At 50.5% G+C, this 13774-nt stretch overlaps 1 protein-coding gene across 2 annotated transcripts in view; it reads left to right on the forward strand.

Annotated features, from left to right (window-relative positions):
* The window catches only part of DMXL1 (Dmx like 1), a 1781042-nt gene that overhangs the window by 1421508 nt on the left and 345760 nt on the right, over positions 1–13774 (forward strand). For both annotated transcript variants that reach the window (XM_085632653.1, XM_085632652.1), the window contains one exon: positions 8288–8424. In XM_085632653.1, coding sequence (XP_085488779.1) covers positions 8288–8424 — 137 coding nt within the window. The remainder of the gene's footprint in view (positions 1–8287; positions 8425–13774) is intronic.

Here is a 13774-nt window from a genome sequence, read left to right on the forward strand (position 1 = left end):
ATGGAAATGTCAATTTCACCGGGAAAGGTTGGGGATGGGGAGGTAGACAGTTTGAAACCATAAGGAATGTTAGTAGAATCTGAAAGAAACACGTTAGTTAGATTCCTCACCTTAGAATATCCCCAGGCGTCAGACTGGATCCGGAAGATTTTTCGTCAGCAATACCCCTTGCGCGTCGCTAGGCGTCGTCTGCGGCTCCGCGTCCGTCGTCGGCGTCGGCGTCGTGCGCCGGAATGACGTCGTCGGAGTACTTGGACGCCGCCCTCGCGTGCTGACGTCAGTTCTTCTTTTTTCCGCGCCAGTAAGCGCATATCCGGGAGAGCTACCCCTTTTAGTCTTTTTTGACTAAGTTTTTTGATCCTTTTTGATCTTGTCTCGACTCCGGTGCCGGTAGGATGCCTGGTTTCAAAGCCTGTGCTGACTGCAACCGCTTGATGTCGGTTACGGATCATCACCGCCGGTGCCTTTACTGTTTGGGCCTCGACCACGACGCGGAGTCGTGTTCGGACTGCAAGGCCCTGACCTCGAAGGCTAGACGGGAGCGGTCCCGTAAGCTCCTCGAGATTCGCCACTCGGCTCCGTGCCCCTCTCGATCCCGGTCCAGGAGGAGGTCCAAGGATCGGTCGCGGAGCCGCAGCCGACGTCATCATCGCTCGTCTGGCTCCAAGTCTTCGGGTAAGTCGAAGCACTCCAAGAAGTCCAAGAGGCGACACCGCTCTTCGGACTCCCCTCGCCGGCCGCGCGACTTGGCCGAGGGTCAGGGTGGTTCTACCCCCGCAGGCGTCACGCAAGTCCCCATACCCGCCGGTCCCTGGGACTGACGCGACGCCAGTGCCTTCCTCTCGGCCATGAGGAGCCTGGCTCCGCCGTCGACGCCCGCTGGCGCGCCTTCGGGCCCCGCGGACCCGACTGGGCAACCTTGCATGCCGGCGGCTCCGGCCCCGGCGCCGTCGCCGGCTCCGGCCCCGACGCCGCAGGTTCCCGAGGGACTCGTCCCCGAGTTCCCGCCGACGCCGGTCGACCTCGTCACGCCTCCTCCGCCGGCGTCGACACCGGTTCCACCTCCGACGCCGGCTCCGCTCGGCGTCGAGCCCCAGTTCAGCCCCGCTCCGGATCCGGCGCCGTTACGGCATCGATGGATGCCGCGTACGGCGCCGTTAGAGACACATTAGGTCTATCGTCCGGATCTGATCCGTTCCTCCTGTTTTCCAGGAATCGGATGACGGGGGCGACTGGGAGGGGTCCGAGGATCCTATGGCCGTTCAGGCTCAGCTGTCACAGGACTGGGCAGATGAACTGGGGGAGGCCAGTGGTCTGGATACCTCACCAGACACTGGATTCATCTCTCCTCCGACTGTGGCTTCGGAGGAGGGTGCTGCTTTCTCTGTGGTGCTGCGCAAGGCGGCCGCAGCCCTTGGGCTCGAGCTACCTGCCGTGGCCGTGAGGACTAACGTCCTCACTGAGTTGCTTCAGTCTGCAGCAAGCTCCACTGAGCCTCTGCTGCAATTCAATGAGGCCCTCATTGACGTTCTGCAGGGCACCTGGTCCAAGCCCTCCACAGTCCCTCCTGTGGACAGGAACGTCGCCAGGCGCCACCGCCCTGCTCCGGGCGACCCCAGTTTTCTGTCCCAACACCCCACCCCCGAGAGCCTGGTTATCCAGGCTTCTACCTCCCAATCCTCCTTCCCGACCGCTCCGCCGGACCGGGATTCCAAGAGACTGGAACAGTTTGGCAAAAAGCTGTTCTCCTCCCTTAGTTTGGGTCTGCGGTCCTTGAACACCGCCTGTCTTTTGGACCGTTATTCCCACTCTCTGTGGGATACGGTGGAGGACGTGCTGCCCCTGTGTCCGGAGGAGGTCCAGACACGACTTACCCAGGCTCTGGCCGATGGGAGGGATGCAGCACGACATGCAATCCGATGTGGGCTTGACAGTACGGACTCGCTGGGTAGGGCGATTTCTACCACGGTGGCGCTTAGACGTCACGCCTGGCTGCGGTCCACGTCCTTTTCGGGGGATGTCCAGAGCACTCTCATGGACATGCCCTTTGATGGCACTCGCTTTTTTGGTGAGAAAGCGGACAGTGCGCTGAATCGCTTTAAGGACTCCCGGGCTACGGCCAAGTCCTTGGGCCTCTCGGCCCCGCGGTCGCAAACTTCCGCCTTTCGCCCCTTTCGTGGCCAAGGAAGGGGTGCCTCCTCACGTCCGCCTAGCCACCAGCCGCAGAACCAACCTGTGCGCGGTCGCGGACGTGGTTTCCGCCGAGGCGGTTCTGGAGGACAATGCGGTCAGCCCACATCCACCCCGGCAGCATCCGCCTCCAAGCCTTCCTAGTCCGAGCTTTCTGATGGATACATCTGCCAGTGGATTCCTCACCTTGTGAATATCCCCTGCGCCAGCAACATTCGGAAACTTTTGTAGCAGTCCACGCCGATGAGGTCGAAGACGACGTCACAGAGGCACGGCTCCGCTCGCGACTCCGCTGACGTCACCGGCTCCATAAGAAGACCTCCTCGGCGTGATGACGTCAGTTCCCTTTTTTCCGCGCCGACGACGCCAACGGATTTCGGGAATCGTTACTGGTAGCTGTTCTGGTTACTTTGTATGTTTTCTGGATTTCTCTGTCTATCTTCTAAGGATGTCGACAAGGAAGTCTGGGTTTAAGCCTTGCCGAGAATGTGGCAAGCACATGTCCATCACCGATCCGCACGACGATTGCGTTTGGTGTTTGTCCTCGGACCATGACGTGGGAGGTTGTTCGAGTTGCAGGAAAATGAGCTCGAAGGCTCTTAAGGAGAGAGAGGCAAAGCTCTTTATCGCCCGGATGAAGAAAAAGGAGAAAAGAGGTAGAAGAAGATCCAGGTCGAGGTCGGCTTCCAAGTCGACTTCGGGACATGCTTCAAAGAGCAAGAAGCATAAGAAGAAGAGGAGGCATTTGTCGCATCATAAGGCTTCGACGTCAAAGTCGAAATCGCCTGCTCGGCTTCGAAGGGAGTCAGTGTCTCCATCTCCTGTTCCGACTTCGCCTCCGGTTCCATCTTCTCCGGTGCCTTCGCCGGCTCCGGTTGAATCCCCGGTGCCGGCGTCCTCTCCGGCACCGGTACCATCTCCAGATCCTGCAAGTCCTCCGGCTCCGTCTCCGACTCCGGCCCAGGATGAGGATCATCAGGCTCCGGGTGAGTCTGTGACGCCGCAAGTTCCACCGTCGGCGCCGGCAGGCCCGAGTCCGGTGTTACCTGACCAGTATCCGGCTTTCCCTAATCCAGGTCAGGACCCCTCGCATTATCTCAATGCAATGTACGGGGTGTTCTCATGGGCCATGTATACCTCTGGTGCACCTATGGATCCGATGGGTCCGATGGCCTTCAATCTGGGTGTGCCGCAAGTTTACCCTCAAGCACCGTTTATGCCTTTCTTCCCAGCGACGCCGTCTTGGCAGATGCCGGCGCCGAGAACATAGACGCCGCTTCCCTCTTCGCCGGCGCCGACTCGACCTCGTTCGACGCCGGCTGCTCCAGTTGATCCGCGTTCGACGCCACTGCCGGCGCCGTCGGATTCGAACACGGCGCCGCCGACGCCGCAGGTTCGGATCCGTTCGAGAAGGGAGGCGCAGAGAGTGCTGGAGGAGAGACGCTTTCTGATGGAAGAGGCTGAAGAGGGGGAATTGGTCGAATCCGATGAGGTGTTCGACGAGTTGAAGGAGGCAAGTGGTCTGGATTTGTCTCCGGAGTGGGAGATCACTCCGCCATCGGACGAACCCTCTAAAGACGCGGCACCCTATCATGCTGTAATTAGAAAGGCTGCGGAGTTGTTGGACCTTCAATTACCATCTACTGAATTCAAGTCCAATATTTTGACTGAGGTGTTGCATTCTCCAACTGCGGTCTCAGAGCCTCTGTTGCCCTTCAATGAGGCAATTTTGGAACCTGTGCTGGATGTATGGCGCAAGCCTTTCTCAGCTCCTGCAGTCTCCAAGGTGGTTGCAAGAAGGTATAGGGTGGCTCCAGGGGATCCTGAATTTTTATCTTCACACCCTTCACCTGAAAGCCTGGGAGTTCAGGCGGCTTGTTCTGGACGGTCGAAAGGTGCATTTCCTCAAGTCCCAGGGGACAGGGAGGCAAAAAAGGTGGACCAATCGGCCAAGAAGGTTCTTTCATCAGCCAGTATGGCATTAAAATCTTCAAATGCGACTTGTTTGTTGGGGCGCTATATCCATGCGCTTATGGACTCTGCTAAAAAGTTGGCGCCAAAACTGTCAGAGGAGGATAGAGGAGGCTTCAATGAAGTGCTGTCGGATGCCCAGGCGGCTGCTCGCCAGGTTATACAGAGTGGCCTGGATACAGCAGACTCAGTTGCCAGGGTCATGGGGTCTTCAGTTGCCACCAGGAGGGGTGCATGGCTTAAGTCCTCCGAATTCTCTTCGGATGTTCAGTCAACTTTGTTGGACTTACCTTTTGATGGGTCTGGTCTGTTCGGGAAGAAGGCTGATGCTGCTCTCGAGCGCTTCAAAGAGAGTAAGGCTACGGCTAGGTCGTTGGGCCTTCAATCCCAGCCGAGAGGTACTTTCAAGAGGTACAGAGGATTTGGAAGGGCGAGTTTTCGTTCCTACAGACCAACCCAGCAGCAGCAGCAAGGCTCTCTGTCCAAGGGATATAGAGGAAGACTTAGAGGTCGCTCACGTGGCCGTCAACTCTCCTCCTCCTCTTCCTCTTCCTCAGCCCCTCCCACCACCGCAAAACAGCCCTAGATTCGACATTCCGGATCATGCTGGTCCTGTGGGGGGCCGGCTTACCCATTTTCTACAAGATTGGGAATCTGTAACTACAGATCTCTGGGTTCTAGATCTTGTAGAAAATGGGTACGCTCTTCCCTTTCGGGAATTCCCTCCCAATTATCCTCTTTGCCAAGGGGCTTGCTCGGAGGACCACCGTCTTCTCCTGCAGGAGGAAGTCCTGAAGTTGATTCAGAAAGGTGCGATAGAGGTGGTCCTGGAGCAGGAGAGGGGTCAGGGATGCTACTCCCGGTATTTTCTGATCCCGAAAAAGGACGGCAGATTGCGTCCGATATTAGACCTCAGAATCCTGAACTTTTACCTGAAACAGGAAAGGTTCAAGATGCTCACCCTTGCGCAGGTTCTTCAGGCGCTGAATCAGGAGGACTGGATGGTGTCGCTCGATTTGCAGGATGCGTATTTTCACATCCCCATCCTGAAGGCGCACAGGAAGTATCTCCGGTTTACGGTAGGGTCGCAACATTATCAGTTTGCGGTCCTCCCGTTTGGTCTTACTTCGGCACCTCGAGTCTTCACAAAGGTGATGGCAGTGGTGGCAGCCCATCTCAGAAGGTCGGGGGTCTCGGTTTTCCCTTATTTAGACGACTGGCTGATCAAGGCGGAGTCGTCGGAGAAGGTGCTGCGTCATCTGCAGGATACAACTCGGCTGTTGTACAAATTGGGTTTTTCGATCAATGTGCCCAAATCTCACCTGGTGCCCTCTCAGCGCAACCTGTTCATAGGTGCGGTACTGGACATTACTGTGTGTCGGGCATTCCCTCCTCCTCAAAGGATTCTCGACATTCAGGAGATGATTCCTTTATTTTTCAACGGAGCGGTCGTTCCAGTTCTGAAGGTCCTTCGCCTGCTCGGTCTGTTCGCCTCCTGCATTCTGTTGGTCAACCATGCACGCTGGCACATGAGGGCGCTCCAGTGGTGCCTCCGCAAGCAGTGGTATCAGCACAAGGGAGATCTCAGGGAGTCTGAGAGGATCTCCAGAGAAGCTGCAGCGGATCTGTCTTGGTGGAGCGTGGAGGGCAATCTGTCTCAAGGAAAGCCCTTTCATCTACTTCCATCGGTGACCACAGTGATTACGGATGCATCCACTCTAGGGTGGGGTACTCATCTGGGGGATCTGGAGATCAAGGGCCTTTGGTCTCCGGAAGAAAGGTTGCTGCACATCAACCTTCTGGAATTACGGGCGATACGTTTGGCGCTCAAGGCCTTCCTCCCTTCCCTTCGCGGTCAGTCTGTTCAAGTCCTGACGGACAACACTACCGCGCTTTGGTATATAAACAAACAGGGAGGAGTGGGGTCTCTTTGTCTCTGCAGAGAGGCCCTGCGTCTATGGTCCTGGGCTCAGGACCATCAGATTTGTCTGATGGCAAATCATCTGGCCGGAGTTCTAAACGTGCGTGCAGACAGTCTCAGTCGGCAGTTCTCCGCCGACCACGAGTGGAGGCTTCATCCGGAGGTGGTTCGTCGCGTCTTCCGGGTGTGGGGAACTCCTCGGGTGGACCTGTTCGCCACTCACGAGAATGCTCACTGCCTGTCATTCTGCAGTCTCCAGTATCCGATGCAGGGAGCGTTAGGGGACGCGTTTCAGTTGAGTTGGGGCTCACGACTCCTTTACGCATTTCCTCCCATACCCTTGATTCCTCGGGTTCTGAGGAAGATTCGCCAAGACCGGGCCCAAGTTATATTGATCGCCCCGGATTGGCCAAGAAGGGTGTGGTACACAGATCTTCTCCACCTCTCCTCGTGCCCTCCGCTCCGTCTCCCTCTGAGGGCAGACCTCCTCTCGCAGTCGGAGGGGCAGGTTCTACACCCCCACCTCCAGAGCTTACACCTTCATGCCTGGAGATTGAACGGGGCAACCTGAATTCTTTCTCTCTCCCGCCGGATGTGGTAGATGTTATTTTATCGGCCAGGCGACACTCCACCAAATCCATATACTCCTATAGATGGTCTAAATTCGTTCTCTGGTGTGGAGAGAGGTCAATTGATCCCTTGAAGGCTCGTTTGTCTAACATTTTGCAGTTTGCCCTTTCTCTTGCTCAGCAAGGCTTTGCTGTGGCCACAGTTAAAGGATATTTATCGGCTCTGTCGGCTTTCCTATGCCTGCCGGATCAGCCGTCATTGTTTAAATCGCCTATTGTACTTAGGTTTCTCAAGGGCCTCACAAATAAATTTCCTCCTACTCCTTTTATTGTACCTCAATGGGACTTAAACCTTGTACTGACTTATCTTATGGGTTCTCCCTTCGAGCCCTTACATAAGTGTCCCTTGAGACTGTTGTCCTTTAAAACGGTTTTCCTCGTTGCTATCACCTCGGCAAGGAGGGTAAGTGAGCTTCAAGCTCTTAGTTCAAAACCCCCGTTCTTGACTGTGCATGCTGAACGAATGGTGCTCCGGACCAGGGCTGCGTTTTTGCCTAAAGTGGTAACTCCCTTCCATCTGGGGCAGTCCATTACCCTTCCTACCTTTTATCCTCCCCCTCACCCTTCCAAGGAGGAGGAGAGACTTCACCGCTTGGACCCGAAGAGGGCGGTGAGCTTTTACTTGGATAGGACAAAAGACTACAGGATCGATTACCAGCTCATTAATTTTCAGATATACTAAAATGTTACATGCCCCTTGTATTTTGAAAGCAATACATCTTGGCTTTTCCTTGCAGTCAGTATTCTATGGCCAGCTCAAGTCTGTCTCTAAGAATTCTCAAGGTGTAGGTCTGCAGGCAGCAAAACAAATGTAATAGAAACAATTCCTAGAATTTTATGATGCAAAAACAGCTGTACACTTTACAAAAATAAACTTCAATAATATGGCAATCCACCCCCTTTGATTTCTGACTTTTTGATGGTGCACAGAGACTATAAGAAATACTCCTGGTAATCTATCATAGTCTTTCATTTTAGTGATTCCTCCATATTCACTCATGTGCCCCAATGTTGAACTCTATTGCATAAATGATTTAAACATGTCATTTGGTTGAGTAATATTTCTTTATTCACTGAGAAAGTATTTTTCACTGTGGAATGATAATACCCACTACACTTAAAATTCATATGTCTCCTGTGCAACCTAGAAATAAGTACACATCCTATGCCAGCAGTAATTTTGCAAGTGTCCCTATGGCTCATATCATGCAAAACATGTGAATACCCACACACCTACAAGAAATAGGATGTTCACTGAATTTTACAGTGACCAGCCCTTTTCTCGATCTTAACTTTAAAATTTATGACGGTGGAAAATTTGCCAACCAAATAGGCAGTTTTTCTACAATCAGATGGCTAGTTAATTGTATAGTTCCACAAATCTTGATTGATTCTGTCAACTAAGATGTGAATTTTCTATTATAAATTATATTTTTGTTCAGCTAACTTCTGTTCATAAGTGCAAGAGATTTTGTAACTGATCAGGTTTTCTGGCACAAAAGAAACAAAAATGATCCCGCACAGTCATATTTAAAGCACGTAATAAATATTCTGTTTTTTGTATGTGTTTTTACAGCCCTTTCTTCCACCATCACTCACTAAAGTAGAGTATGATTCAGAGGAAAGCCAGGAAAGTGGTGACGATGATGATTTTGAAGAAGATGCATATTCAGATACTCAACTCCATGAGCATTCAAATCCAAACTCTTACAGGTATTGTCCAAAATAAGGTCTGAACTTTTACAAATGCTGACCATTTAAATGTTTTTGATCAGGCAGCTATAAAAATGTGGTTTCTTATACCTCGTTACGTCCTACTCTTTGGCTCCTCCAGACCTGCCAGGTTTTGCTTTCACTATATTTTCTAATCAGAAAATAATTTGATAGCAACGGTATCTGCAGTTCGAACACCAGTGTTCAACTAAAATAAATTGTTTGGTTTTTGCTCACTTCAACAGGCACATTTTGAGAAACCCACACTTTTTATTGATTGAAAGATGCATGGTAGTTGGCATAACTAATCTTGCAATATGTCAATTGTTATTCCTGAGTGTGTCTGGTTCCACCATAGGTAAATTAATTCAATATAATGTAATCCAGAATTTATCAGGCTTGTCTTATTGTAGTACTGTTAAATCAGGAAGGGCAAAGTTAACCTTGAGCAATAACTAGCCTGATAAAAGCAGGGAAAGAAAAGATGCATGTATATTTTGTCTAGTATGTAAATTCACTTTTTGTGTTGGAAAAAAGATTTATCATATCTAAGAGATTATGGTTCATGTCTAATCTACAAAATCTAATTTAAAGTGAGCTTAATAAGGCTGTTTTAGGACCACCCGCATTTCTTTCTTTTTGGCATCTGTGAAGGTGATTAGCATGAACACAGGACCATATTTGTGAGTAAGCACTCAGAAACATCATTATCTCTTAATTTTCCCTTCATCACTCCCATGTATGAAAGTTAGTGCAGGTTTGACGTGTAATGGAGCTTCCACCTTTCATGATATACTTATTGTTATAAAAACATAATATACATACATTACATACATACACGCTCTTTAAGCCAGCCTTCTTCTGATATTTCTTTCCATTTGTTTGTTCAAGTGTCAATCACAATGTTGGTCAACCCAAAAAATTACATATATGTGATGGGAAAATGGGTCAACCCCCCCTTTAGCTATTGGTTGTCAGTGGCATTTTGGTTGAGCCCATATGACAACGTAATGCCCTTACCATGCATCCATTACCACGCAATGCCTTTACCAAGCATTGCCTTTACCACGCATTGCCTTTACCACGCAAGCCTTAACCATGAATATGTCTTTACAATGCAGAAGGTAAAGGGTGTGTTTTTGTATATATATATATCTGATAGAGACATGTAGCCGCAGATTACTTATCTTAAAATTCTCCTCAGGGTTCCGACTGGATGCGGAAATTATTTACAGCAGAACCTCTGCACGGCGGTAGAGGGTGTCAAGCAAATCCGTAGCGGCATCATCCTCTGGAGGTGATGCCGATTGAGTCCATATAAGCCCTCTCTTGACCTGACATGCTTATATCAGTTTCTTCTTTTCCATGCATCAAATGCGGATCCGATCAGCCGTTCCTTAGGCCGTTTTTTGGGCCTACCTCAACGGTCTCAACGAACGAAACAGTGTGCCTTTAAAAAACTTCTCATGTTCTCGGGGTACCAGCCTTTTGGGTCCTGTGGACGACAAATGTCTGCCACGGACCCTCACTCTGTTTGTATGTGGTGCCTGGGGGAGCACCATGACTCCAAGGAGTGCGACTCCTGGAGTCAACTTCGACCGATGGCGCTGAGGGAACGTAGAATGAAGCTCCTAGTGGCGCAAATGTCGCAGTCTTTCAAGATTACCCATCGATCTCGGTACCCTTCGCACTCCACGGATCGGCTGTTTTCCCGCTCAAGGAGCAGTTCCAGTGGATGTCACTCTCTATTGATATCCTGAGGTAAGTCACGACGCAGGTGCTCGAAGTTGCGGCACCCCCCCAGCCTCACCACTTAAAGTCTGTTCCCGATCTTCGGTTGACGAGTCAGCGCACGAGTCTACATCGTGCCTCCCAACCTACCCTGGAGCTGGGGTGGCTCTGACCCACATGAGAATATTACAATTCTCTTCATAGTGTCTTTGGGTCTTCACTTACTCCTGGAACGCCCTCGGGCCCCAAGGAGGTGCACGAGGCTGTGACTGTGTACAAGACGACTGGTTCGCCCTCGGCTTCAGTTCGGCTTCTGGATTCTAAATCCGATTCGACGCCGGACACAGCCCTTCGGGGTTACCACCTTCGGCGCCTGGGTCTGGTCAACTGACACTGACAATGGTGTCTGGTCTACTGAGGGCAATGTTGGCGACGCTCCACCACTTTCCCTCTCTGACGCCTCTACGGTTCCGGATGGCGTCAGATGCAGTGCCGGATGCTGTGCCAGTGGAGCCACCTATCTCACTCTTTTCCTCGGCTCTCTATAGCCCTCCTCCTTCTGAGGAGCGCGATTATGGAGGTGATATATTTTCACCATCCCATCTCTGGCATGGCTCAACTTCCTATGGAGTCTAACTGGTTGATTGAGTTGGAAGAGGCTAATGGCTTGGAGTCCTCCCCAGCCTCGGGCCTCCTGTCCTCTCCTGGTTTGGCTACGGAGGTGAGCTCCTGTCTTGCGGATATGCTCAGACGAGTTTTGGATTTTGGATGTGACACTGCCTTTTGTGAAGATGACGAAAGATCCCTTAATTGGCGACCTGCATCAAGGCCATTCAAGGGTACAGCCAGTGCTTCCTTAGAGTGAGGCTCTTTTTGATATTTTGTTGGTGGCTTGGACTAAATCCAAAACAGGGGACCCCTGTGGATCGCTCTATTTCTCACTGACACAGTCGGGCTTGTAGATTTGACATGTCTTCTCAGACTTCCAACTCATCATAGTTTTGTGTTACAGGCTGCGTTGGCCACCCAAAACGTTGATTTTGTCCCTGCTGTTCCTCCAGAAAGAGAGGCCAGAAGACTAGACACTTAAAACTTCTTGTGTCCTCAGGTGTTTCTCCCATGCATTGTGGGATTCATTGGAGCACCTGCGGCCCTTCCTTCCAGAAGAGACCTGGAATGATCTTTTTCCTTTAGTACGGGATGGGCAACAACCAGCTAAACTAATCCTTCGCTGTGGTATGGATACCACTGATTCTGTAGGTCGGGCTATGGCCTCTTCAATGGCACTACGTCGGCGTGCGTGTTTGCGCACCTCTGGGTTTTTGGAGGCTGTTCAAACCTCCTTGATTAATATGCCTTTTGATGGTGCCCATCTGTTCTTCACACTTGCAGACTCTGCTTTGAGGTGGTTTCGAGACAAACGGGGTGGAGCAGATTCTTAATTCTGCCATCTGCTTTCCTAGTACTCTTGCACTAGGTTTGTTTGCAGAACGTTTCCTTTTTCATTCAAATATGAGCCAATCAGAGGGTGAAGCCCATTGGCTTTTTTTTTCAAACCCCCTTTATCAAGGTGACACCCAGTGAGGTGTTCCTGCTTGCTGCAGGTACTTTTATTCTTCTTATACTGTTGTTGACAGGTTACGTTTCCAGTATCTGGGATACATGTTATTTTGTGGCCTATGTGCGCCTGTTCTTACAGGCTTCTTTCTGTAGCTAGTTTTTCTACCCAAGTACTTATTCTAAAGAGTTCATTTTGCTTGAGTTGTACTGATGCACTTTGCCTTGTTTCCTGTCCTACGGGGACCATCCCATCCTTTGTATGCCTTATAGGCATTTTGGGATTTACTTCTGGTGCTTAGTAGCCCTTATTGGGAATTCAGTTTATCTGTCTCTGTACATGAAGTGCTTGTGAGTTCCGCAGTGCACCAGCGCAATGTAAACCTCTCCCCTCCCCCTGCTACCATATTAAGGTTTATCTCTCATATCCATGGGGCATTTCTTCCCTTTACTGGTATCCTTCTTTCCATATAGGAGGTAAGGGAATGAGTTGTAGGATTCTTGGCCTGGGTAGATTTTTAGCTCTGGCCTAAGATCTTTGAGTGTTTTGGCACTTATTGTAGTTCTGCTCTCGCTATGTCTGCAGGCAGGGAAACAGATGAAACCTCTGCTACCAGCGGGCGGGAGCACTTTGACCGCTTCCTCCCGCTGGAACAGGAGTGTTTGCTTTGCTTGGTGGGAGATGTTACAGCTCCTGCCAAATGAAAGCCAACGGCTTTGTCCCAGGGATTGGCACCCCAGGACATAGCAGGACTCGGCTCTGGGGGTGGCGGTTTCCAGGGCCATTATTCACTCCAGAAAGGATTCTACTCGCATTTTTTCCTGATACGGAAAAAACAGACCACCAAGTGGAGACATGTGATGGATCTGCGTAGTCTAAACAAATTTATAAGGAAACAGTCTTTCCGAATGTTATCCCTGCAAGATATACTGCTGATGCTGAACAGAGGAGAGTATATGACATCTTTAGATCTATTAGATGCATACTTCCATATTCCAATACACATCAAACACAGTTGGTATCTCAGGTTCGAGGTGGCAGGGCGCCACTACTAGTTCAGAGTGTTGCCCTTTGGACTCCGCTCCGCGCCAAGAGTATTCACGAAGTGCATGGCTCCAGTGGCAGCGCATTTGCGTCAGCAAGGTCACCAGGTATATCCATATCTGGATGATTGGCTGATCAAAGGCCCATCGTATCAAGACACTCAAGACTCATTGGAAAGTTGCATGAACCTTTTTGTATCTCTGGGTCTGAAGGTAAATCTAGAAAAATCCTCTTTAGTCCCATCCCAGACTCTCCAGTTTCTGGGGGCTGTGTTGAAAACAAAAGAAGCAAAGGCATATTCATCGGAGGAGCGCATTCATAAAATCTAGAAGCTAAATTCTCAGTTGAGAAAAAGAAAGTTTGCTTCAGTGAGGATATTCAAGTCCATGCTGGGGATGCTTTCATCCTGCATCCCTTTAGTCCCAAATTGCCGTCTCCACATGAGGCTTCTCGACTTACAATGGGTAAAACATCAAGGATCGTTCGAAGATCTAATAGTCATCACTTCTCTGATAAAGAATGCTCTGTCATGGTAGGGGATAAGAAAACATTTTTCAGAAGGACTACTCTTCGAACCACAATCTCCAAGTTATGTGATGACGACAGACGCCTCCCTGAAGGGATGGGGAGCACATCTACAGGACCCAGAAATTCAAGACCATTGGAGCAAACAGGAAGCAAAGCTGCACATCAATCTGCTAGAACTCAAAGCAGTGTTTTTAGGCCTACAAGCATTTCTGCCAATAATTCAGGACTCCCCAGTTCTAGTAAGATCGGACAGTACAAAGACTATGTTTTATCTGCTGGAGCAAGGAGGGACAAGATCGAAACCCTTGTCTGTACAAACGCAAGAAATCTGGCAGTGGCTTCTAAGACACAATATCACTCTACAAGTTCAACATGTCCCAGGGATTCGCAATACAAGAGCAGATTCGCTCAGCAGATCAACAACCCTATGCCACGAATGGGAACTGGATCAAAGTCAACTATTGCAAACATTCCAACTCTGGGGCACCC

This window comes from Triturus cristatus, chromosome 2_1, assembly GCF_964204655.1.
Source record: "Triturus cristatus chromosome 2_1, aTriCri1.1, whole genome shotgun sequence".
Lineage (NCBI taxonomy): Eukaryota > Metazoa > Chordata > Amphibia > Caudata > Salamandridae > Triturus > Triturus cristatus.